General features: G+C 50.0%; 1 protein-coding gene across 1 annotated transcript; it reads right to left on the bottom strand.

Moving 5' to 3' along the window:
• Window positions 1-1319: 1319 nt before the first annotated feature.
• On the bottom strand, window positions 1320-25272 carry CDCP2 (CUB domain containing protein 2). Its single transcript, XM_043878180.1, has 7 exons — window positions 25175-25272; window positions 21661-21796; window positions 12634-12981; window positions 9787-10122; window positions 8238-8591; window positions 5111-5289; window positions 1320-1930 (listed from the first exon to the last, which is right to left on the bottom strand). The coding sequence occupies exons 2-7, from the start codon at window positions 21737-21739 to the stop codon at window positions 1604-1606; spliced, it is 1623 nt and encodes a 540-aa protein (XP_043734115.1). The 5' UTR covers window positions 21740-21796; window positions 25175-25272; the 3' UTR covers window positions 1320-1603.
• Between the last annotated feature and the right edge of the window lie 1814 nt (window positions 25273-27086).

The following is a 27086-nucleotide window of genomic DNA, read 5'->3' as shown; positions in this document are numbered from 1 at the left end:
AAGTTACCAACTCATCTGGCCTCCCTCACCCAGATTTGGCTAAGCTCGACTGTAAGCATCTGGAAGTTAGGAATCTCCTCTGACCTGCTTGTCCCTGTATGCCTGGCGCCTAAGACAGTACTAGTCACAAGGCTGGAAATCAGTGGATGTCTGTTGGATTGTTGAGGGAATTGTAATGGGACTACAATTTTTTACATTGATACGGGCAGTGGTCAGCACAGTCAATTTCTGGTGTTATGAAAGGACTCACTTGAGTGGTTCATTATGTAAATATAAAGGTGAACAAGGGGAAGTGATATATTATAAATGTATTTTTTGTTTATTATTCGTTAACAAGATTGCTCCACTTCTTGATATATAGTGCTCTGGGGAGGGCTAGACAATTCTCGTAAGGATGCCAGAGACATTCTCACAGGAAAGCACTGGGAATCCAACCCCTGCTCACTGTGGTGTAAATCTGGAAAAATGTGGGTGGACTGGCGTAGCTCTCAATAGACTGGAGTATATCTGAGAGAAGTCCAATAACAGGGGAAGGTCAGAGGGCTCCAAAGAAAACTCATCTGGAGGAAAAGGATGGACTGGTGAGCTAAATTTGACATTAAGGGTGAGGACAGAGACACACGGGGTTTCAATCAGCATTTCAGGCAAGGATCACTATGCATGCATGTCTGCTAAGTCGCTTCAGTCATGTCTGACTCCGTGTGACACTATGGACTATAGCCCATCAGGATCCTCTGTCCATGGGATTCTCCAGGTGAGAATACTGGAGTGGGTTGCCATGACCTCCTCCAGGGGGTCTTCCCAGCCCAGGGATTGAACCCCACCCCTCAATCTGCATTGGCAGGCAGGTTCTTTACCACTAGCGCCACCTGGTAAGCCCAAAAGATCATTAAATATTTAAGGAAAAACACCAACATGAAAGAGCTACCAGTCCTCAGTCTCCAGCCTCATTACTGAGTACAGTGTGGGTGTCCACAGGTGGGGCTCTGTCCACCTGGGTGGACTGGCGTCTGTCAGGAGGCACACAGTCCATCTTCAACACTTCTCTCTGTTCCTGGAGTTTGGAGGCAGGACTGGCCTGCTTTAGACAAAGTCCTCGGGGTTCCTGGGTCAGTTAAGCAGAGTAGAGGCCCCTGGATGGATACTGAACTTCCCACTAATGAAGGCTTAGGTTGAGCAATTAGTTGGAAAATTAGGAGGTGACTTATTTGTATCCTGAGATGGTGAAGTTCTTGTACAAGTTACATGTCAGTTTTATCAATTCTGTCAACAGTGACCACAACTGCATACATTGACAAATAACACACACAGGAGGGTTCTTTTCTATAGCAGAAAATCTTTAAAATTAATAACAACAAAAACAATTGCACATATGTGCATGGCATGCTATAGTTTACATAGCTCTTGTACATTTATGCTCTTCTCTGAGCCTCATGCCAGCCCTGTACCGAGATAAGTAGGGCAGAGTCAAGGGCCCCAGGAACCTGAGGCTCAGAGAGAAGGCAGTGACTTGCCCACGGTCAGTAACAAGTCAACTAGACCTGCTCTCACTCCTACAGTGGGGTCCCAGGGATGTCAGATGCCAGGCTCCTACCCTCCCCACCTACAGCAGCATCAGGACCACGATGGCAATCACCATGAGGACTCCTGCCAGGATGCAAAGGCCCAGGAAGACGATGTCACTGGTGTCCTGGGCCACCATGGCCACGGGGCCCTCCAGTGCCTCTGCCTCGTCCCTGGGCGGTGCCTCCTGAAGGTGCTCGGCCGTGGCAGCATAGGGCCCAAGCCAGTGGGAGCCGGACAGCAGATGCACAGAGGCCTCCTTGCGGCGTGGCTCGCAGCGGACCTCGTACTCATGGATGTCCTCCTGCCCACCAGCTGAGAAGTCGATGTACAGCACGCTGACGATCACTGAGGTGTTATTTCTTCTCTGTGGGGATCAAGGGGCACTTGCTCACCCCTAAGGGGGCCAGGGCTGACCCTGCTGCCCTAGCTATGTGAGGACTCAGTGCCAAGGGGGCAGAACCCCCGAGTGAGGGTTCCAGTCCCAGCTTGGCCACTGACTCCTTCCCACGCAGAGCCTCTTCCCCCACCTGTAAAAGGGGTACTACCAGGATGTCTGGAAGGACAGTATCAGATTTGATGGGTCAGTACTTGCTCTGGCTTCAGGGAGGTGGAATCTATGAAAGATAGCAACTGTGACAACAGGGACATTTGCCATGTTCTGGGCTCTGCATTTAAGTGCATTATCTCATTTAATTCTCATGACAACCGTCTCTAATTGGTACCATTAATATCCCCATTTGCCAGATGAGGAAAGTGAGGCCCAGGGGTTAGATCCCTTGTCTGAGGCCACACAGCACACAAGTGACAGGGAACATATTCTCCCCAGAGCTGCCCGATTCTTAACTGTCCTGTTAACCACCACGCCTCATTCAAACCAAAGAATGCAGAACCAAAGTGGACTTTCAGGGCATCTAGTTTAATCTCCCTTCCTTGGCAATTCACTGATGTGGCCACTGAGGCCCAGCAAAGGCCATAATTTGCCCAGAGCTAGGTCCAGAAGCCAGTCTCCTGTCTCCCTGTGAGATGCTGTCTCCCTGGTGTGATGTGACTTTCCTTCTGGAATCTTTTGGCCCAGTTGTGTCTGCAGTGATTCTGTGCCCCTGTGGTTGAGTCCAGGTCAGTCCAGCTTCATCACCCAGAGGTTGGGAAGAGCCACTGAGGAGTGAGATGTAGGGAGCCTGTCACACTGCTGCCCTCCCCACCCGCAAGGACGAGGGAGACAGGAGTCCAGATGCCCTGAGAAGGTGGGGCTTTGGGGCTGGGGAGTGAGGGACAATGTTTTGACAGACAGTCTGTTGTGGTCTTGACTGGGGGCTGCAGTTATGCTGGGATACTCTCCCCAAATCTAGGGCAGCCATTACACTCCTCAGGCCCCGCCAACTGCCCTGTCTGGTTGGGTTACTGTTGAGCCGTGCATGTATGCTAAATCACCTCAGTAGTGTCCCACTCTTTGCAACCCCGGGGACTGTAGCCTGCCAGGCTCCTCTGTCCATCGAATTCTCCAGGCAAGAATACTGGAGTGGGTTGCCATACCCTCCTCCAGAGGATCTTCCCGACCCAGGGATTGAACCCACGTTTCTTAAGTCCTCTGCATTGGCAGGCGGGTTCTTTACCTCTGGCATCCCCTGGGAAGTCCTACTAATGAGCTGAGGCTTTTCTAAAAATCAAAGCTGCCTAGAAAGTGCCAGCGAGCAGGAGGAAGCCTCCATCACTGGATGCTGGGCAGCCCTTCCAAGAAGAGACTGAACGGGAGCTACAGATCTGGATTTCGGTGGACCGGGTGACCTTGTAGGTCTCTCCCAACTCTGGGCTTCCAAAAGGCTCTGAGACCGTGTCCCCAGAGGAGTCTTCTGCCTCGTGCCCTCAGCCTGTCTTGCCACCACACTCCCTGAGGAGGACCCGCGTCCTAAAATTTTGTGACAAAGAATTGGGGGGAGGGGGGAGAGAGAGAACCTGGGAGTGAAAGTGGGCCCAGTGAAAGGGCCAAAGTGAATCTACATAATGAAGAATGGAGGGAGAATCACTTAAAACAGGTGTGTGGGAAAGTTTCAGGGGTTTTTGATGAGACTTGAGGAGGAAAGACAGTCCACGCATACGAGGTGTTACGGTTATGAAATTAAGTCTCTGTGGTTTTTAAGAAAAGTACAGAAAAGTTGGGGGCTTCCCAAGTGGCACAGGGGTAAAGAATCCTCCTGCCAATGCAGGAGACACAAGAGATACAAGTTCAATCCCTGGGTTGGGAAGATCCCCTGGAGAAGGAGATCTAGTCTTCTTGCCTGGGAAATCCCATGGACAGAGGAGCTTGGCAACCTACAGTCCATAGGGTCGCAAAGAGTCAGACATGACTAAGCAACAAAGTACGCACGCGCAGAAAGGTGGTCCTGCTTTTGGCCGCTTGAACTGTGCATCTTTGAAAGCAACTCAATGCAGAGACTGGTCCTCATGGGTCTACGACTTACATGTGTTACACTAAGAACCCATGAGTCTAAGGTTCCCGCTTTTTATGTTTCCATGATATTGATGCCAAGCTTCTATGATTATGAGGCTCTAAGTTCTAGTGGAGGTTCTGCAACTCTGAGACCCCGAGTGTCTAGGCGTTCTTTATTCTGGATGTCACGATTCCCTGCTTCTGGGGCTCTCTGTCCCTATCATCTTATGATTCTATGGAATGTGGTTCTGCCCCCAAAGAAAACCACTCGGGGATTTAGGGGATAGACTAGAGGTGAGGGCAGATTATCTTGGCAGCCAAGACTGACTCCCACTTCTCCTCTACCCAGCTCAAAAGGATGGTGCCTTCCAGGAGGCTGGGGAAGCAGAGGGTGAACTGGAAGAGCCAGAGGTACACATTTGGTTAATGCTGGGTATGGGGAAAACACGGTTTGCTGGAAATCACGTGATTCTGCCAAATCACAAATCCTCAGATACCAAGGCCTTTCCCCGTTCCAACCTGCCCCTAAGAATGCAAACACCCAGGGTGCCTGGGCCACCACCAAGTGATGCTGAAGGCCCCAAACCTGGGTTTCAGGCTTCCAAAATACAAGGATAGTAGAAAATCTTCATTTGCACACCTCACCGCCTTTGGAGGGAGGTGGATCCTGTCTCTTGAAGGGCTCTTTTGTTTTGTGGAACCCAAAAAAGGATTTGGATCACAAGGTGGGGAGGGAGTGGGCAGGCAGGGGGCAGTAGGGCTCAAACAGCTCTGTATGTTAGAGGTGGGGACTGCGTGGCCCTGGGGGGCTCCAGGGAGGACAGGGGACAGCAGGAAAGCCTCCAGAAAGAGTCAGGACCTTGACAGAGGGGCCTCCAGTAGGGGCTGTTGGTTGTCAGCAGGTTGTGCAGCCAGATCGCCCTTCTCTATCTCCTCTACTTGAGCTCCATGTTGTGTCTATATTGAACAAGTTTGTTGAGGAAAAGGAGAGACTGAGTTCCATATCCAGCAGGTGTGATGACCAGAGCCAGGAAGAGGAGCTGAACTCTCAAGTCTGGCAGGTGCCTCTCCCCAGGGATCAGGGCCCCAGCCTCGTGTCAGCCCTCACCCCCCTACCTGAGACTCAGTGCCGCAGGTGTCAAAGCGGGCCTGGATCCGGAAGTTGCTGCCCATCTCTTGGGCGGCACAGCTCCGGCTTCCCAGGTAGACTTTGGTCCGTTCTAGTGGGGCCAGCGCCTGTGCGGAGATCAGGATCTGGAAGTCCGTGCGGGAGCAGCTCACGTTCATGGGCACCACTGGGGATGGATGGGAGAGGGGAGCTGGAGGCCATGCAGGCAGGCAGTCTGACCCCCAACCCTCTTCAAGCCTGTGCCCAAAGGGCGGTGGGTGGAAAACTGAGACCCAGAGAGTGAATGGCTCTTATGCAGTCCTACAAGGACATTTCACATGTGTTTGTCCATTTAACTCCATCAAGCTATGAGTTCCAGGGCAGGCACCATTCCTACTTCTCAGCATCCTCTAAACCCAGCACAGAGAGCTTGAAAGGCGAATATACAATTGAATGAATGAATTTTGTTAATCATAATGGAAAGAATCTACTATTTGCTGATCATGTTTGCCATATACCAGGCAATTCATTCAATCATTTAACAAGTATTTACAGCCTACGATGTCCAGGCACTATCCTGAATGCCAGATATAGAAATGAAAAGAAAAAAACCAGCCTCACATGCCTACCTTCTTGGAGTTTACATTCTAGTTGGATGAGGGAGCAATAAATATGTAAAATACACCTAAGTGTCAGAGTAGTCGAAGGAAAATCAAAGAAAGAAAAAGATGGAGATGAGGAGAGCAGCATGTATGCATGGGTGGAGTTGGTGGGAGGTGGGGGTTGCAGTTTGAAAAGGGTAGTGAAGAAAGCCTCATTCTCCCTCCTCATAACGACCCTGTGAGGTGGACACGTCTAAGCCCATTTTACAGTTTTAGAGCCCCGAGCTCTGAGAGGTGACACTGTCTGCAGTGTCAGCTGGCATTTTAACCATCGAGTCTATAAAGATTCCACAGTTCCTGGTCTCTCCACCCTGTGTGGTAGCCCCCGCACCCCCTCCCAGCCAGGACGGTGTGACTCTAAGTGTCTGGGTCTGTGCGAGCCTGGGTGTGCGTGCATGTGTGCATGCGGGTGTGTAGGGGGCGGTGCTTGCTGGGGCAGCAGTGAGGTTAGGAGGAAGGACGTGGGGGTGGGGAGCGGGAGGGAGGAAAAGGAAGGAGCTGGCAGGCAGAGGCCAGGAACTCTCAACCCCTCTCCGGGAAACGCCTCAGACATATTTCAGCCTCTGGTGTCTGGGCAGTCGGGGATTTATGGGCCTGCCATCTCCCACGATGATCTTGGTGGCGCTGAACTGTGTGTCACCTCTGATTGATGCTGAGGCCGTCCTCCAGCCGGGAGGCCGCCTGCAGCCTGGGCCACATCTGGATCCTGGCCCAGCACGAATGCCCTGTCTGACCCCAGGCTCCCAAGGGCATCAGGGAGAGAGGGGGCGGGCGGGAGTGGGGCCCTTGCATCTGAAACAGGAGCCAGGAGAGGAGAGGCCCACCCTCTGTCTCTGGAGGGACCAAAAGGAAAAGGGGCTTGTCCAAGATCACACACGGCTGGGAGAGAACCCAGGCCTGGAAATAGGCCCATCAGAACAAAGGGGACTTTGCAGCTCCTTCAGCTGGTATCTTCATTTTACTGAGACCTGTCAGCCAGCTGTGGCAGAACTCATGGCACCTGGATCTCCAAGTGCCATCCAGGAAGGGGTCACTCTAATTGAGGAAGAGTCCTCCTGCAGGTTTCTGGGTGGAGGTGACTGAAGCGGACAGAGGGAGGGTCTGCTCAGGGCACTTCGCTGCCGCTAGCTTGCTGCAGCTCTCCTGGTTCCTTCCCCTACAGGTCAGCCCCACTGAATGATCAGTGTGTGTGTATGTGCATTAGTCACTCCGTCGTGTCCAACTCTTTGCGACTCCATAGACTGTAGCCCACCAGGCTCCTCTATCCATGGAATTCTCCAGGCAAGAATACTGGAATGGGTTGCCATTCCCTTTTCCAGAGGATCTTCCCAACCCAGGAATTGAACCCAGGTCTCCTGCATTACAGGTAGATTCTTTACTCTTTGAGTCACAAGCGAGGCCCAGCAGCATTTGAATGTGGTCCTAGTCTGTCTGAGCTCAGCCATGAGCCTCCCCGCCAGGCCTTGCTCAGCCACACAAAAAACAGGAGTGTGAGTTCTAGCCTTGCCTGTGCCACCATTGCTTGTGTGACATCGGCGAAGTCCTTTCCTCTCTGCATCTCCCTTTCTACACCTGCACAACAAGAGGCTCTAGCCTGGTCAGGTAGAGGGCAAAGTGGGTCCAGAGAACAGGCTTTTCTGGGCCCATGGCCCAGGGAAGGGTGGTGAGAGGAGGGGATGGATGATAGATGCTGTCAGCTGGCAGATCTAACTGGCACTATGGAGGATGGAAAAGCTGAGTGCCAAGTTCCCTAGCCAACTCTGCAGCTAGGCACAGCCATATGATCAAGCTTAAAATAATAAGATCAAGAAGAAGAAATTTGAGTGCTTCCAAAAATGCTTTTACTTTCCTAACAAAAGGACATTTGTAGCTGGCACTTCCCCTACCCTCTTCCAGACTTGAGCACGGACATGATGCCTGGAGTGTGGCAGCCATATTGTGGTCAGGAGGCTGAGAGAATCTCAGACATGCCAAACTGGGATATTGTTGAGTCCCTGAAACAATACAGCAGCTGACTAACTCTAGACTTCTTGTTATGAAAGGAAATCAAAGGTCTTGAAAGATCAGTAGTTTTTCAACCCACTGTCAACCAGGACTTATGACTGTACAAGCAAGGTTGTTCAGCATTATGAACATAAATAGTATTACCATATTTTGTGTATCGCCCCTGGATACAGAGAATCAACCATAACACAAGAGAAGCCAGGGGCCCATGGAGAAAAGAGACAGATAGGGAGGAACTGAGAATCGTAGATTTGGAAGCTAGAAAAATAGGGCACTGTAATAGTGAAAATAAGCAGGAGTCACATTGGTATAGCCTCAGAGGTCCCAGGGCAGGAGTCGGCAGTGGTGTAGCCACCAGAGAAATTGGTGCGATAGAGGAAAGAGGGATGGAGGAAGGAGACTGCAAAGTCCTGGGGCCCCAGCCTCACCTTCCCCCACCAGCACACCCGCACCCTCTACCCCAGCTGACCTCCAATGTAGGCCACAGAGAAGCCCCTGCGGGTGGTGCTACGGTCCGTGTGCAGCACAATCAGGAGCTGGTTGTGGCTTGAGGTGACCGGGGGTGGCAGGTGGTGGCCACACCAATTCCCCAGCAGAGGCGCCTCCTCACTGGCCCCATCAAAGGCTGCTAGATGGTCAAAGTCGCAGGTCCTGGTCAGACTGTTGGGCTCCTCCAGTTCCAGGTCCAGGAAGAACACCTTGACCCGGTAGCCAGGAGGCAGGCGGATGGTCCAGTGGCACCGGATATTGTTGGGGTAGGAGCTAGGGTACTGCGGGCTGGAGAAGTTGCCCTGCACCGCCGTGTACACCTCCTGGCATTCTCCTGGATTGGGGAGAGCAGGTCCAAAGGAGCAACAGTGAGAAAGGTGGAGACTGTCATCATCTGCAACTGCAGCTTGGGCAGCAGGCACCATACAGATCCTAAAACCACCCTGGCAGGTTGTGGGCACCATGCAGAAAACCAGACAATTAATCCCAAAGACTGCTTTAAACTGTAACTAGCTGAAAACTGGGATTTTCATTCCAATGGGCAATCCATTGCATGAGTGTTGACTCTGCTAGGAATTCAATAAAAATGTCTAATACCTGTCCTCAGAGTTGAGTCCAAACTTGGACTTGACAGGCAAGGTGGTTCATGACCTTGTCCCTTTTTATTGAGTCCCACCCTCCAGCCTCACCAAACATCTCCTAGTACTATGAGCACACAAACCCTCTCTGTCCTCCATGCCATATGCTGATCCCTCTGCCTGGGCTTTCTTGGTGGCTCAGTGATAAAGAACACACCTGCCAATGCAGGAGATGTAGGAGACATGAGTTTGATCCCTGAGTGGGGAAGATCCCCTGGAGGAGGGCATAGCAACCCACTCCAGTATTCTTGTCTAGAGAATCCTATGGACAGAGGAGCCTGGCAGGCTACAGTCCCCAGGTTTGCAAAGAGTCGGACACAACTGAAGCAGCTAACCATGCACTGCTTGAACACCCTTCCCTTCCTGCTGCCACTGTTTAACTCCTTCAAAGCACTGCTCAATTCTCTCCTCCTCCAGGAAGCCATCCATCATTCATACTATTAGATATCACAGATCACAGTGAGTATTCACTGTTTTCTTCTCCATCTCCTCCACTAGAGTTTAATTCCCAAGGGTTCATCCATTCATTTGTACAAACAATTGAATGTCTTCTATGTAGCAGGTATAGAGATAAATCCATAGGAACTCGCAGTAAGGCAGAGGAGATCAACATGCAAACCTCATACAGAAATGATAAGCGTTAGATCATTGCTATGAAATCACTTCTCTAAGGAGCTGAAGGAAGAGAATAATTCAGAGGGTATCAGGAAGTCTTCACAGAGGAGGTGACATGCTTGTGCCTTGGCATCGGCCAGGCAGGAAAGAGTGTGCTAGAACATTTCAGGCAGAGAAAGAGCAGGAAGTGCCAAACCCAGAGGCAGAAAAGTACAACTCCTCCTGCGCCCCGCAGCATGCACAGAGCCCCCCTGGGTTTCACTGCAGCGCTCCCACCTGAGAAGTAGTAGGCCTTGAAGCCCCGGCCTCCGATGTTGAAGTCAGACTTGAAGACCACCTGCAGCTCGTGGCCCAGCGACACAAGTGTGGGGGGCCTGGCACTGCCGCAGTAGTGGTGCCCCCGGGCGGGGCCGGGCCCCCCAAGAACAGCCACGTAGTCATACATGCACTGCTCACTGCCTTCCACCTGGAAGTCCGCAAACACCAGCTTGATGGTGGCGGGGCCAGAGGCCCGGATCACCCAGTGGCACTCCACGTTGTTGGGGTAGTTGTTGGGGTACTCGGGGCTGACGAGGACCCCTGACAGGCCGGTCAGGACACCACCACACACATCTGCAAGGGAGCCCCCTTGAACTGGCACCCTCCCCTGGCACCCCCATCTCCTCCCTTGGGAAATGCCATTCCCACAAGTGTCCTCCCAGACCCTTGTCACCACCCACCGAGCACTTGTCAAGTGGCAGGCACAAGCCATCTTTTTAGACCATCACCCTAAGGGTCGGACATGACAATGACTAAACGATGACAACAGCAAAAATAGCCCCATGAGGAAAGCAGGGTGGTTTTCCCCATTTTACAGTTCGAAAACTGGAGGCAGAGAGAAGTTAAGCAACTTGCCTGTGTGAGTTTGCATTCACCCAGACAGAGCCCAAGATAACGACCCGAGCCCAAAGAGTGTATCTGGGACAGACAGGGGTCCACAGGTGGGCACTGAGGGAGAGCGGGTGGGAGAGTGGGGGCGTTCACCCACCAGCCCCTCAGAATCCAGGCTGAGGGCTGCTGGTGGTAGAGGTAGTCTGCCACAGCTTTGGTAAAAGCTCTCAGACAAAGAGATGTGGAGACCAGCAGGTGCCATTGACAAGGCCCAAGGGACAGAGCAGGGCCTTGACAGCAGGTCCCCCCGCTGGTATCAGGGAGGGTGTGATGTGACTAATTACTGAGTCTGTACAGTTGGCATTGTGAGTCTCACTGTCCCTCCCACCAAGGACAGTGGTGCACAGCGGCTGAGACACCTCAGACCAGGAATATTATCAAACCTCCCTAACAGAAGAGGAAACTGAGGCTTAGAGGTCTGAAGAAGTAGAGACAGACTTGAAGTCTGAAGACAACTGTGTTCTCAGCTCTGCCTTCTACTGCTGTGTGACCCTGGACAAGTAACTCAGCCTCTCTGAGCCCCATGGGAATATTAGAACTCATAAGACTTGTCCAGTCTGACCCACCAGGCTCAGACTCATGCAGTTTGAGAAGTTTCTGGTGAAAGTCCTTTGGAGCCTGGTGATGATGCATACTGTGACCGACTGGAGGCCACCAGAAGGAAGGGGCACCCTAGGTTGTGTCTCCTGAGGCTGCAGAATCTCATCCCCTGGCAAGGCTGTATGAATGGAGCACTGTGCTGGGCAGCTGAGGACTCGACTTCTTGTCCCAGAGTTTGCCCTTCCCAGACGTGTGATCATGGGAAGGCACATTCCCTCTCTGGTCTCAGATGCATTGTTGGTGAAAAGAAAGGACAGGTTTTGACAGTCTGTGAGATCCCTTCCAACCTCAATACCCTTAACTTTCAAACTGTGTTAGCAGGGGCTTTCAAACTTGGCAGGGACTTTCAAACTGTGTTCCAGGCCGTCACGGTGGCCCCGGGACATCAATCTGCAGACATCTGGTGTAAATGTCATTCTTACACTGTATTCAAGCTTTTTTTAAACTCAGTGAAAGACAGAATCCACGGTCACATATCTCAATTGTAAAGATATAACTAATTAGAGACCATCAATATTTACTGATGTTTTCAATGATTGGCTTAAAATAAATACATGTTAAAAATAAGAACTTTTATAAACTAAATGCTTACAACAAAATGCTGCCTTTACCTCTTTTATATATCAGGGATTAACATAAGGCTCCACCTGATGTAAGGGTACTCCTGCTTTTTTAAAATATTGGAAAACATTGCACATGGTACTATAACTTTGATATCTTCATCCTCCCTTCTTCCAAGGACAAAACCAAAGGCCTTCCTCATGTCAGCTCAAGCAATGGGTGCCACAGAGGCTCCTGGTGCATAGCATCCACCAACAGCAATCAGGGCCAGGGTGTGGGCGGGGACGTGCGCGCGCGTGTGTGTGTGTGTGTGTGTGTGTGTGTGTGTGTGTGCGCGCGCGCACGCACAAGCTGATAGACTTCAGTCCCCACTGGCTTTGGAGGCATAGATTTGTAGAATGCTGAAACACGAGAACTGCAGACATATCTAATGGTAGTGGTGGAATTTTAGATCCCTAGATTTTTAGATTATTAAGATATCAAAGTTATAGTACCATGTGCAATGTTTTCCAATATTTTAAAAAAGCCTGAGGGCAGGTGCCAAGCCTGGCTGGGGGAGGAGGGGTTAGGGACCATGATGTAAGGGGTGAGCTCAGGAAAGGCTTTAGGAGGGAGAGAATCACCAGCTCCCCACAGACCCTGTGCCCCTTCCACTGCTGAGGACGTGAGGGGTGGGGGGAACTCATGTGCCCATCACATAATAAGATGCCACAGAGAGGTGAGGAGCAGGGGCAGCACAGTGTCCCCTCTGGTGTCCCAAGGCCACTCAGGGGTGAGAAGGACAGGGATAGACGCGCACAAGAAGCCTCGTTCCTGAGCACACTGAGACCCTCCCGGGGCTCCCAGAATAACGGAGGGAGAGGAGGGGAGTTGCCACACAGCCACCAGGACTACCAACAGAGGCCGCCTTTGCCCCGTGAGCTACGAGAGCTGGGGCAGCCAGGTTAACAGGGCGGCCTACACGCTAGGATGCTGAGACCCGGCCCGTCTCACCTGCCCCCGCCGCCCTCCCCACCGCCGAGCCCCCCTTGCCTTTCTGGTAGCCTGCGGAGAAGCCGCGGCTGGCCACGTGCTTGTCTGAGTGGAAGACCACAGACATGACGTGCCAGGAGGAGGTGAAGGGTGGCGGGGGCACCCTGCCGCAGAACCTCCCCAGCAGGTTGCCCGGGTCCCCGGAGGCGCCGTTGTAGATCTCCAGGAAGTCGAAGCCGCACGTGTCGTGGTACTCCAGGTCAAAGGCGTGGAAGGTGAGCAGCACGGAGGAGCCCTCGGCCACCACGATCAGCCAGCTGCACTCCGTGTTGTAAGGGTAGAGCCTGGGGAAGTTGGGGCTGGAGAAGTTTCCGGAAGGTGCTGAGAGCACACCCCCACATTTGACACCTGTGGCAGAGGGAAGAATGACTTAGAGTCAGTGCTGGGGTCTTGGATCATGGCCCAGCTTCAAAGCAGGGTCTTTGGGATGGAATGAGAGAGCAAGAGGCCATGGCCCTAAATCAATTCATTTATTCATGCATTTGTTCATTCATTTACTTATTCTTCAAATACTACCAAACATTCTTTTATGTATTCAATAAATATTGTTTGAGTGTGGGGCATTGTTCTAGGTGCTGGGGTTACAGTAGGACCAAATAGACAAAAATTCTGGTAGGAAGATAGACAGTAAATATAATAAGGAAAACATGGAGTGTATTAACTAGTGATAAGTGCTCTGGAGAAAAATAAAGCAGGGGAAGGAGATAGGAAGTGTCAGGTAGGCCTGTAATTTTATAGGTAGCAGGATTGAAACTGTACCCCCTGCAGTGGAAGCATGGAGTCTTAACCACTGGACTGCCAGGGAAGTCCCATGGACCTGTGATTTTAAATAAAATATACTAGGCACTAAAGATGTGCATTGGGGAATTCAAAAATTAAAAGTAATATTACCCACCCCCATCCTGAGTGAAAATGTGCAGTCTATTACAAAGTTTAAAGTACATTCTTATATGTATGTATTTGTTTATATTTTGAAAAAGAAAACAATGGAAGGAAACTAATAAAAATGGTTCTCTATCACAGGAAGAAGTAAGCAGAGGGGAGGAAACAGGTGTGACTGTTAGACATCTTTAAATGCAACTTATTTTATAATTTTGACTTTTTAATCATGAATGATTTTAATATAATTTTTAAAATATCAAAAAATTAAGTAACCCCAATGCCATAGAAAGTGAAAGAGGAGAGAAAAAGTTGCCTTAAAACTCAACATATGGAGCCTATTATACAGAGTGAAGTAAGTCAGAAAGAAATACACCAATACAGTATATTAATGCATATATATGGAATTTAGAAAGATGATAACAATGACCCTATATGTGAGAGAGCAAAAGAGACACAGATATAAAGAACAGACTTTTGGACTCTGTGGGAGAAGGTGAGAGTGGGATGATTTGAGAGAGGAGCGTTGAAACATGTCTATTACCATATGTGAAATAGATCGCCAGTCCAGGTTCCGTGCAGGAGGAAGGGCCCTCAGGGCCGGTGCACTGGGAGGACCCTGAGGGATGGGATGAGGAGGGAGGAGTAGGGAAGTTCAGGATGGGGGACACATGTACACCCATGGCTGATTCATGTCAGTGTATGGCAAAACCACTACAATATTGTAAAGTAATTAGCCTCCAATTAAAATACATGAATTAATTTAAAAACAACAAAACTCAACATAAAGAAAACTAAGATCATGGCATCTGGTCCCATCACTTCATGGCAAATAGATGGAGAAACAGTGAGAAACTTTATTTTTGTGGACTCCCAAATCACTGCAGATGGTGACTACAGACATGAAATTAAAAGACACTTGCTCCTTGGAAGAAAAGCTATGACCAACCTAGAGAGCATATTAAAAAGTAGAGACATTACTTTGCCAACACTAGCCAAAGCTATGGTTTTTCTAGTAGTCACGTATGGATGTGAGAGTTGGACTATAAAGAAAGCTGAGTGCTGAAGAATTGATGCTTTTGAACTGTAGTGTTGGAGAAGTCTCTTGACTTGCAGTCAAGTCCAAGTCTCCTTGGACTGCAAGGAGATTCAACCAGTCAATCCTAAAAGAAATCAGTCCTGAATATTCATTGGAAGGACTGATGATGAAGCTGAAGCTCCAATACTTTGGCCACCTGATATGAAGAACTGACTCATTGGAAAAGACCCTGATGCTGGGAAAGATTGAAGTCAGGAGAAGGGGACGACAGAGGATGAGATGGTTGGATGGCACCGACACGATGGACATGAATTTGAGTAGGCTCCAGGAGTTGGTGATGAACAGGGAAGCCTGGCGTGCTGCAGTCCATGGGGTCGCAAAGAGTCGGACATGACTGAGTGACTGAATTGAACTGATAATCGGAATAAAGGAAGTGTGCCAATGTCAATAGAAACTAAGACTTGCAGTATAAGAGGAGAGAGATACAAATTAAAACTAAAAAACTAAGTAGAACTCTTGAGATCCTTAATTTGAATTGAGAACATCAGTATGAACTTAAGATTTATTTTTATTTCTAAAAATATTAATTTATTAGCTTTGTTCCCTAAAAAGCCTAAAGGCAGTAATATTTCAGTAGTATTTTGTACCCCTTCAACTTAAATTAAGATTATTATGTCCAACTAAATTTGGTTAAGATTGTTATGTCCAACTAAGATGAACCAGGACTCCTTAGAGAAATAGTCAGGGGCAGAAAACATACAAAATACACTTGGGACATCTTGTCAAGCTATAAAGTAAAGAAGCTATCAAAACTGCTGGGACTGTGTCAAAAGCCACAGAAACCTGCTAGAAGGGGCTCCCCCTGGCTAAAGAAGGTATAATTGGAGCTTAAAAAAAGATTTATTGCAGTGCATTGAAAGCCATCAAATATATAAAAATTTATGAATTCATAATGAACTAAAAAAATTAAAAGAAATTAAAATGGAACTTATTGATTTCTTTTAGAGATTTCTGGGGCATGAACTCATTTCCTTCTTGCTACATAGAGAAAGAATTAAGCATTTAATTTGCTTTTCCTGTTATAAACTATATGCATTTCAGGATAACTAAATAGTTGATGAAGAAAAAGTCTTATTTAAAGAAGACTACAGAAAGAATAACAACTTTAGGGACTTCCTTGGTGGTCCAGGGTAAAGACTCCACGCTCCCAGTGCAGGGGGCCTGGATTTGATCCCTGGTCAAGTAACTAGATCCCACATGCTGCAACTGGGTTCACACGCTGCAGCTCAAGATCCCTCATGCTACAACAAAGATCAAAGATCCCACATGCCACAACTAAGATCCAGCATAGCCAAATAAATAAAATTTTTTAAAAAGAACAACAACATTAGAACATACAAACCTTAATTAGAATATGCAAACCTTAATGAAATCATCATCATCTATACTAATCATGGAGTAAAAAGGTAAATGAGGAGAGGTAAAACCTAGTTAAGTAGGTAAATATTCTCTGTAAAATTATTTCAACTTTGCTAATGTTTGAAAATTTTTATAATTAAAAAATACCAGGCTTCTCTGGTGGCACAGTGGTAAAGAATCCACCTGCCAAAGCAGGAGATGCTGGTTCGATCCCTGGTCGGGGAAGATCCCACACGGTGCAGAGTGACTAAACCTATGGGCCACAACTATTGAGCCTGTGCTCCAGACCTGGGGAACTGCAACTATTGAGTCTATGTGCCGCAACTAATGGAGCCCGCATGCGTAGAGCCTGTGCTCTGCAACGAGAGAAGCCACCGCAATGAGAGGCCCTTCACTGCAACTAGAGAGGAGTCCTTGCTTGCTGCAACTTAGAGAAAAGCCCACACAACAACAAAGACCCAACACAGCCAAAAACAAATAAATTTTAAAAATAATTTTTAAAAATCATTTAAAAAATACCTGAAAAGTTACATGTATAAGAAACTTTATAGTGGATGGATGAGGCTAACTGAACCCACTGGCCAATCTTAACGTCAAAGTGGAACACTGGATAATATGTGACGTAATGAAACACCTATAATATCTTCTTATAGAGGAAAAAAAAAGGAACCTGAAGCTAATGAAATCTCTGGATCTGTCTACAATTTAGAGGAATGTGGAAGCTAGAGAAACAGTCTAAATGACCCCACGAGGACACATTCAGCCCAGTCCAGAATGTGGGAAATTCGAATGACCCAGGTGCTTCAAAGTAAATAAGGTGGCAGAGGGAGACACCACTAACACATTTTTAAAAGGCTCAGCTAGAAGAAAATATAGAGGGTAAGTTCCCTGACTTTGGTTTCAGCAATAATTTTTTGGATTTGACAACAAAAGCAAAAATAAACAGGTGGGACTACACTGAACTAAAAGCTCCACACAACTGTTTACAATAGCCAGGACATGGAAGCAATCTAGATGTCCATCGGCAGATGAATGGATAAGAAAGGTGTGGTACATACACACAATGGAATATTAATCAGCTATTAAAAAGAATGCATTTGAATCAGTTCTAATGAGGTGGATGAAACTGGAGCCCATTATACAGAGTGAAGTCAGTCAGAAAGAAAAACACCAATACAGTGTATTAACGCATATATATGGAATTTAGAAAGATGGTAATGATGACCCTATATGAGAGACAGTAAAAGAGACACAGATGTAAAGAACAGACTTTTGGACTTTGTGGTAGAAGGTGAGGGTGGGATGATTTGAGAGAATAGCATTGAAACATGTATATTATCATATGTGAAATAGATCACCAGTCCAGGTTTGATGCATGAAACTAGTGCTCAGGGCTGGTGCACTGAGATGACCCTGAGGGATGGGATGGGGAGGGAGGTGGGAGAGAAGGTCAGGATGGGGAACACATGAACATCCGTGGCTGATTCATGTGAATATATGGCAAAAACCACCACAATATTGTAAAGTAATTAGCTTCCAATTAAAATAAGTTAAAAAAACAAAAATAAAAATAAAAGCTCCATACAACAGAGGAAACTGTTAATAAAATGGAAAAAAACAGCCTATGGAATGAGAGAAAATATTTGCAAATCATACATCTGACTAGGGGTAAATATCCAAAATATATAAAGAATTCATACAACTGAAGACCAAAAAGAAAACAAAGTCTGCTTTAAAATGAGTAGAGAAACTGCATAGGAATTTTCCCAAAGAAGTCATACAGATGACCAATAGGTGCATGAAAAGTTGCTCAACATCACTGATCATCAAGGAAATGCAAGTCAAAACCACATTGAGATACCTCCCATCTGTTAGGATGGTTATTAAATAAAAGACAAGAAACAACAAGTGTTGGCAAGGATGTGTGGAAAAAAAGGAATCTTTGTGCACTGTTGGTGGGAATGTAAACTGGTGCATCCTCTATGACAAACAATATGGAGGCTTCTTAAAAAACAAAAATAGAACTCCATATGATCCACCAATTCCACTTTGGGTATATTTCAAAGGAAATGAAAACAGTATATCTGAGAGTTGTCTGCATTCTCATGTTCATTGGAGAATCATTCACAATAGCCAAGATATGGAAACAACCTAAATGGCCACCAACAGATGAATGGAGACACATATGACATGGGATGTTACTCAGCCTTGAAAAAGGCATTCATCCTGATATTTGCAGCAACATAGACATTGAGGGCATTGTGCTAAGTGAAACAAGCCAGACAGAGAAAGACAAATAACTGTATGGTATCACTTATATGTGAAATCTAAAATGTCAGACTCATGGAAACAACAGAAAAATGGTTGTCAGAGAAGTCAGTTAAAAAGAGAGAGAGAGAAAGACGCAAGAGTCAAATACCAACCAAAAGCAATGTGTGAACCTTGTTCAGATTCTGATTTGAACAAACCAACTGCAATAGGATTCTTTTGTTTTTGCAATAATTGGGGAAAATGGAACATGAACTGAGTATTAGATAAAATTAAGGAATTGTTATATAATACTATTGGGAATATCTCTCTATTGAATATATATCTGTTAGATATACTCTGAAATATTTATGGGTAAAATAGTATGATATTTGAGATGGTCTTTAAATTTCTCTGCCCCTCCCCTGCCCCTCTCCTTGCCAAAATGAAGATGAGGGTAGGACAGAAGAACCAGAGGGCTTCCCTGGTGGCTCAGATGGTAAGGCATCTGCCTGCAATGCAGGAGACTTGGGTTTGATCCTTGGGTTGGGAAGCTCCCCTGAAGAATGGAGTGGCAACCCTCTCCAATATTCTTGCCTGGAGAATTCCATGGACAGAGGAGTCTGGCGGGCTACAGTCCATGGGGTCACGAAGAGTTGGACACGGCTGAATGACTAACACTTTCATTTTCTTTAGAAGAACCAAGAAAGGCAGAATGTTGACAACTGTTGAAGGTGGTTGATGGACACATCAGGATTTATTATACTATTTTCTCCACTTGGTGTTTGAAAATTTTCATAGTTAAAAGTTGGAAAAAAATGACCAATACATTCTTAGTCACCTTGTCAGTGAAGCTTCCCTCAACCACGCTATTTACCATTGAAATCCTCTCCCCATGCCTCTACCCTTTTCTCCCTTTTCCGCTATGTTTTCTTCATAGCACCCACCACCACTGAATGTACTGTTTACTTCCTTATTTGTTCAGTTCACTGTCAGCCTGTCTCCACAAAACTGTAAGCTCCATAAAAGCAGGGATTTTTGTTTACTTTGTTCTCTGCTGTATCTCAGGCATCCTGGCATAAAGCAGGTGCTCAGTATATATTTGCTGAAAGAATGAATGATCTTGTATCATCATCATAAGATCCCCATAAAATAGGCAGCGCAGGTGTTACTGACTCCATTTAACAGATAAGAAAACTAAGGCCCCAAAAGGGAAGTTACCACTGTAGCTGACATCTTGTTTTGGTCCACACAGCACCCATTCCTCTATCTCTTGCAAGAACAAGCCCCTGATTTTAGACACTGCTCCCTTCCCTTGCCTCCATATGGTAACCCTCCTGCATCTTTCCCTGACCCAGGGAGGACACATGAGCCTAGCTGGGAAATCCTGAGGCCTCCACCATTGCCTCAGTGACTGGCCTAGGGGGTGGGCCTGTGCCACCAGAATCCTGCTGCAGAATGCCCAGATGAGAACCTTTTCTTCCCTGGTCCCTAGGCCGGGAGTTAGAGCCCTGGGTGGGACCATGCTCAGGGCCCGTTGAGAAAGCTTGTCAGCAGATGGCAATAACCACGTGACAAGCAGAAACGGCCTGGAACCCAAGTGGCCCAGCTCAGCTACACTCCTGCCTCCCTGGTGACAGAGCCAGTGCATTTCTCTTCTTGCTTAAACTCATCCAGGTTGGGTTTCTGTCCCTTGCAACCGAAGGCATCTTGAAGATGCTTCACCAAAGTTCCTGTAAGAGAGGCACATTTGTCAAGCACACGCACTGTACATGTCATTGCTGATTCAGAATGGGTCCCTCCCTGGGTGCTCACAGCCAAGGGGTGAGATGGGGGATGTAGGCAAATGAGACAAAGCCATGCGGTGTGAATGTGCTGGGGCCACAGAGGGGACTCTGGGGTCCAGAGGGAGGGAGGCCAGTCTTGCTGAAGCCAGCCCTGTAAGAGGAGGGACACAGGAGAAGGGGATGTTTGGCTAGGAGGAACAAAGTCTTCATGAGTTGGGGAAGATTTGGAGGGAGGAAATGGCAACAACTAAAGGCTCAGACTCACAGTCTCTTAGCCTCCCTGAGCCTCAGTCAGGCATCTGTGAAATGGGGATAATGACCTTGCTGGGTAGCTGTGAGCACAGATAAGAGAAAGCTGTGCAAGGGCTACAAGATGCACACCCAGTTCACAACAGGTCACCCTGTCTGGCCCTGAGGGCAGGCCAGGGCAGGAGTGGAGTCTGATCCATGCCTTTATGTCAAGAGGACAGAGGGACATCCTGGCCAGTGCCTGTCATTGTCCATCCCCCAGACCTGCCCACTGCATGGGAAAGGCCAAGAGATGGCTGGAGCAAAACTCTTGTGGCCCAGGAGGCCCCAGGGGCCAGCACAGGTAGAAGCTTTGTCCTTCAGGCACCCTGACCCCCAGAGCCACCCCAAGGCCACTGAAGTCCCAGTGGCTAGAAATGGGAACAGTTAGCTTCTCTGACCACCCCGGCATGGAGTAAGATGCTTGGGTGCCCGGCCCATCTCTGCCACCAAGTAAGTTTCCTTCCTGAGACCCCCTTGAGCCTGCAGGAAGACAAGGCACAGAGAGCCGCTGGCTGAGCCCCACTACACAAGAGCTCCTTGAAGATAGGTGAGTGATACTGCTCTGGCTTCCCAGACAGAAGACTGAGCCCCACAGAGGACCCGGGACCAGGGTGCCAGCAGAGGGTTCTAAAAGCTCCAAGGAGGGGCATCTGAAGCTGATAAAGGGATGTGGAAGTCTTCCTGGAGGAGCTGGTGTTTGAGCTGAGCTTAATGGATAAGCCGGGTGTATTCAGGTGGAAAAATAGAAAAGGGACCTTCCAGGCACAGGGCACAGTAGGTGAAAGCCTTAGGGTCAACATCTCCTGAAGGGGATGTGATCTTTTGCCAGAGCATGGGTTGCCCAAGGAATGCTGGGAACCAAGGCTGGATGTTATAGAGATTGGAGCTGAACCTGGGCAAGGGGGGGTTGGCTTTATAGAGAACTTTGATGTCACTTGGCTGGTGATGGGAAAGTACAGCAGGCTCTCAGGAGGAAAATAAGGACCCCTTCCAGCAACAAATCTTTAATCGTTCTCTGAGCCATTCCCCTCACCCTTGGTAAGCATGCAGTCTTGGACAGGTTACTTAACTGCTCTCTTCCTCAGTTTCCTCATCTGTAAAATGGGAGACTGATAGCACTTTGAAGTTTGTTGTGAAGATTAAATGCATCTATGCATGATGCATAGAAAGTACCCAGCACATAGTAGGCACTAAACAAATACTGTCTTTCACCATCTCAGAAGCTGTACAACTCAATTCAGCCAACTCTCCCCACAAAGGCCTTCCACTTTCTGGCCTCTCACATAGAAACCTCCTGAGACCCCACTGCCACCTTCCACCCTTCTGCCTCCCTCCCAGGTCCTGCCTGTCCCCAGCAGCTCTTACCTTTCATGGCTTGGGCTCTGAGGTCTGGGCCCAGCAGCAGCACTGCCAGCAGCAGACAGAATCCCAGCTCCACCAGCATCTCCTCATCAGGTCCCTGCAGGTCTGCAGAGCTCAGGGCAGGCCAGGACTTGAGGGTCTGAAGCAGGGGAAAGAGAGGTGAGGCTGAAAAGCCCTCCAAGTTAATGGTGGCGTGAATAATTCATCGGGCCCTCGAATTAGTAAGCTGATGCCCTGTGCTTCCTTCACTCCACCCTAAAGTGACGGATCCAGTGTCACCAGGTTGACACTTCTGAGATCTGCACTGGCCTCACTGGATGGGGAAAGGGCTGGGAGAGAATTTGGTGGTGGAGAAACAGCAGGGGTTTGAGGGCTAGGCAGATCTGGGATCATCCTAGGTCAGCCTCCAACTTGCCCGGTGACCTTGAACAAAGTCATCCAACCCCTCTAGGTCTTGATCTGACTGCTCTATCTGGTGGGGCCACTCAGCCCTGCCTATAGAGCTATTGTGGAAATGAAATGTGGTGACACATGCTAAAAAACACAATCGGCATTTGCTACAGGTTTTCCCATAGCCTATCCGTGTGGGAGGGGACAAGGATCCCTGAGACATGCATAGATGAGTTCAGAAGAAGAGCAAAGGGAAGAATGTAGCAGGAATAACAGAATGGGAAAACACTACAGGACAACTCCTAATGACACCTGGGGTAAAGACCCTGCCTCAATGCAAGAGACAAAAGGCGGGGGTTCGATCCTTGGGTAGGGAAGATCCCCTGGAGGAGGGCGTGGCAACCCACTGCAGTATTCCTGCCTGGAGAATCCCATGGACAGAGAAGCCTGGCAGGCTACAGTTCATAGGGTCGCACAGAGTTGGACATGATTGACGTGATAGCATGCACATAGCACGCACAATGCAATCATGGATTGCATGGCCAAGACTATTAAGTGGTCACCTTGTTATTGATCCACAAACTTGGCTCAAACATCACCATGTGCCAGGCCCTGTGCTAGGATCTGGGTTGTGGCAATGCCTTCAGTGGTTCCATGTCCAACAGGAAGCAGAATCTTTCAATTTACTCTAGGAGACTATTTGGTTCAGCCAGGCCCCAGGCTCATTCCCTAAGCTCCTTCTCTGTGCAGAGCCTGTGCCAGGCCCGGGGCATCTGAGGTAAACATGGCCCATGCCTGCCTCCCAGTGAGGAGGCTGGGCTCTGCCTAGACAGATGAGGTCTGAATCCCAGCTCTACCCCTCACTGCTGGGCTGTGGGGTCCCTCTGAAGCTGGGCCTCCTGGACCACGAAGGGGAGCTTACAGTGCCTACAGTGAAAGGATTAGATGAGATGATAGTGCCTGGCTCAGCGCACAGGAGCAAGGAGGATTTTGCTGACCTCTGAGGAGCTCAGACGTCCATCTGCCAGACCACGTGTTGCCTCGGAACCATCCTTTTGTCAGGAGGTCCCCAGGGGGCCCTTTGCTGCAAGCATGGGAGGGAGGCTGCCTGAAATGTATTCAGCCAAGAGCATTAGGAATGGTCAGGCCTGAGGGATTGGCTTATGTGTGGGGCCTAACTGACAGGAAAATAAAGGTGCCGTGTCCTGGACAGTCTGAGAGGAATGGAGCTTTTATTAAACACGTACTGCATGTGTAAGAGGGTTTCCCCAGTGGCTCAGTGGTAAAGAATCTGCCTGTGGTGAAGGAGATGCAGGAGATGCGGGTTTGATCCCTGGGTCAGGAAGATTGCCCTGGAGAAAGGAATAGCAACCCACTCCAGTATTCTTGCCTGGGAAATCCCATGGATGGAGGAGCCTGGTGGTAAACACCCCATGGGGTCGCAAAGAGATGGATGGACAGGACTAAAGTGACTGAGCACATGTGCGTGCACACACACACACACACACACACACACACACGCATGTCTGAGAGAGGGCGCTAACCCATGTCTGCTGAGTCCTGGGCATGGCACTGAGCTTCCCAGACCTGTGTGTGTGTTCCCCCCAGTTTCAGAGGCACAGATTGGCCTCCAAGTCTTGCAGAGGGGGAAACTGAAGCACAGAGGGTTTGAGCCACTGTTGTGGGTTGAGTTGCTTCACAAGAAGACCCTGTGGCAGGGAATCGAGGACAAGGAGTGTATCTGGAAGGTGATCCCAGGAAGCACATATCGGGGGGTGGGGCAGGGAGACGAGGGGTGAGAAGAAGCTGATTCAGGGCGTGTTAACCTGCAGCTGACCACTGTGGGTAACCGAGCCTCCACCCCCATGGGCACCTCCGGGAGACAGCGTTCCACTGAGGGGCAAGGAGGCAGTGCATTTGTCCGCCAACTGCCAGCTGCCCCTGGGTGACCGCTGCTTGAGACCATCCTCTCCCGGGCATCTCTAACCTGCCTGTTAAGCCCCAGTGTCCAGGTGTCACAGCAGAAGCCTGGGAATGGTGAGGACCGCAGGATGTGGGCGGGGCCGGGACACATCCACGTGTTACCCCCTGAACCCCTCACCTGTGACGTGTTCGTCCCACCCCTGGAACAGCCGCATCTCTCCCAGCACTTTTGCGACACTCCTTTCCTGTCCCTGCTCATCTCCCCTGTCGCCTCGCATATCCCTCACCCCCTTCCCCCTCAGGCTTAGACCGCAGGGTCAGGGTCATCCTACTCTCCTTTCATGCCATCTGCTGGACAAGCCCAGCTGGCCACTTTCTCCCCTGGGTGTCTGGACCTCTGGGTGCTGCTAGGCAGAGTGCCGTCCCTGTGTGGTCAGCACCAGCACCCATTGTTCATGGTCTCCAGCCTCGTCTAGGATCTCAGCTCCTTCCCCAGCCTTGCCTTGGCTCCCCCGGTGGTCTCTCCCTGACTCCACAGACACCATCCCAGGCAGTCAGCAGCCTCCCTGAGACAGTGCATCCCCACCGCTCCTGTGGGTGACCCCATGCGTTCTTGCAGAGGGAGAAAGGCAAACAGTAAAGCAGGAGCCCCTTCACCTTCCGGTCCTCACCCTGTGCTCACGCACCACCCCCCCGAGCCTCAGGGGAAGGTGGTTCCACCTCCCGCCTGAGCCCTGCCTCAGGCACCTAGCTCTCCAGCAGCGCCTGGCATTCTCCATCCAGTTAAGTGCACGCAGGTCTCCCCATCATGGGACACACTCTCTGTGAGCCTGTGCTCCCCTCCAGCGCTCACTTTTGCCCGTCTACTGGCTTTCACAGCCAGGCTTCTTGAGAGCAACGTCTATACTCATCTTCAGTTTCTCCCCTCCCCTCCCCCTTCCAAGTTCTGCTGGGTGCACTGCCTCCCTGCAGTCAAGTTATCTGTGTCCTGGTCACTAACAATTTCTGGTCACTAAGTCTCGTCAGGGTTCCCTCTTTCTCCTAAATAAACCACATTCTTTCACATCCTGTCTCAAGGTCTGCTTCTGGGAGAGCCCAAACTGAGATGCATGCCCACTCTTAGAACATCACTGGTGAGAGTTTATCCTGATGGGCTTAGCACAGCTCACCTCGGAAGACCAGGCATATCCCTTCCACAACATACCAGAGTTTGGATGGCAGGAGCAAAGGTGGCTGGTAGTCCGGCAGCCAGCTGTAATCACCGTAGCTCGCCTCAGGCCCCTCAAAATCCACAGCTCCCAGCTGAACGCGTTGCCGCCCCTCCCCAAACTTGCTGCTCCTCTGGCATTTCCTCTTTAAGGTGGCAGCACAACCAGCCCACCAGGAAGGATGCTGGAGCTGCCCGGACTTCCCTTCCCCTCATCCCCACAGCGGTGGTCGCACTTGAGCCTAGTCACGGCTCTTGGCTCTGAGGCGGCTTCTGAAGACACCACCACCCCTCCCTGCCTCTCTCTGCATTTCTACAGTAGGCTCCTCATCTCGCCCACCTGCGCACCTCCACTCTTGCCTGCCCCCTGCCCACCCCGACCACTCTGCTCTGATCTTTTTAAAATGCTGACTGACCATGTCAGCCCTCTGCTCGGGATAAAACCCAAAGTCCTCTGCTTGGTGTTCGTGCCTCTTCAGGACTCCTCCCCCTCCCCCACTCACACACACAGAGCAAGTCTCAGACCTTGTGCCCATCCTGAGCATCACAGCCCAGTCATCAGCACCTCTCGCACTTCTCCTACATGCCGTGCCCTGAGCCCGGACTGCCTTCCTTTCTGCTCTATCTTCCCTTGACAGACTCTTGCTCACCGTTCAAAACATTGTCACCTCCTCCAGGCAGTCTTCCTGACCATACCCCGAGCTAGGAGTCTGCCCCTCTCTGGATGTACCCCCTGGCACAGAGAGGATCGCCCATGCTCTGACTGCCATGTTTCTCTGTGAATATCCTCTGTCTTCTTGGGTTTTCATCCCAGTGCCCAGCACGAGCTTTGCTCAGAGCACATCCTCTCATGGTCTCCATCCTGCTGCGTGTCCTCCCTAGCAGATGCTAAGGGCTCGGCAGCCAGTCGTGGATTGAACTGCTCAGGGACACCCAGCTAGGAAGTGTCCTTGTGGATTTGAGCCCATGTTCCTCTCCGTCCCCAGTGTGTGCTTTTAACCCCACCCAGTGGAGGGACTGGACGGTCTGGTGTGGTGGTTCAGCCTGGCGCCCCTAGAACCCCAGCCACACCGGTTCAAACAGCTCTGGCAGTTACCAGCTGTGTGACCGTGGGCTAGTTACTTCTCCAGGCCTCGTTTCCTCATCTGTGACGTGAGAATGGCATCTCCCCGCCAGGCGTTGTGAGGGTGGGTGGGTGGGGGCCCGTGGGGGCGGGGAGGGTGCCAGCACTCACGGAGCTGGGAACGCATGCTTTCTCTTACATCTGTGTGAGTGCCACGGCTGCACAGCTCCCAGGACCCACCCACGCCTTTCTAACCCTTCCCTCCTCGCAGTCACCTCTGAGTGGGGCCTCCCCCGCCTGGCTGCCCCTCGCTCCAATCAGCAGCCTGGCCTCTGCGCTCTCCCAGCCCCCAGGGGAGGTGATGGGGAAGGCACAAAGGCTGCCCATTGCCACCCTGCCGAGGTCACTGGGGAGTGCTGTACCTCCCACGGGACTGTCACCCTGGGCACCCGGGGCCTTGCAGCACCTCGCTGGGAAGATTCCCACGGCAGAACCCTGAGGACCCACCTCAGACTTCCAGGGGGTGTCTTGGCGTGGAGAGGACCCTCCTTTCTGCCGCCAGCTCTGCAGCCCCTTGGAGCTAGTGGACACGGGGCTGTCCCTGAGGGTTTCTGTGAGTATGTCTGGTGGGGGGCACTGCCAAGCTGTTCTGGTCACTGTGCACATGTGTCCATCTCTGGGTGCACCCATGTCGCCATCTGGTCAGACTGTTTCCTCGGGCTCACGAACCCACCTTAGCGCCTGGGCATTGGGCACCATGTATGTTGGTCTCCCCATGGGTGACTGTCCATTGCTGAGTGTGAAAATGCCCTTTGTGACGACACCCAGCGCTGTGCACTCAGACCT

The sequence above is a fragment of the Cervus elaphus genome, chromosome 20 (assembly GCF_910594005.1).
Source record: "Cervus elaphus chromosome 20, mCerEla1.1, whole genome shotgun sequence".
In the NCBI taxonomy this organism is placed as follows: domain Eukaryota; kingdom Metazoa; phylum Chordata; class Mammalia; order Artiodactyla; family Cervidae; genus Cervus; species Cervus elaphus.
Note: the sequence above shows the minus strand (reverse complement) of the source record. Positions and strands in the feature narration are given on the sequence as shown.

Coding starts and splice junctions, on each gene's coding strand:
- CDCP2 (XM_043878180.1), bottom strand. CDS start 21,739: ATGCTGGTGGAGCTGGGATTCTGTCTGCTGCTGGCAGTGCTGCTGCTG. Junction 5,290..8,237: donor CTCTGTGGCCTACATTGGAG/GTCAGCTGGGGT, acceptor ATCCATCCCCAG/TGGTGCCCATGAACGTGAGC. Junction 1,931..5,110: donor CCTGCGGCACTGAGTCTCAG/GTAGGGGGGTGA, acceptor TGATCCCCACAG/AGAAGAAATAACACCTCAGT.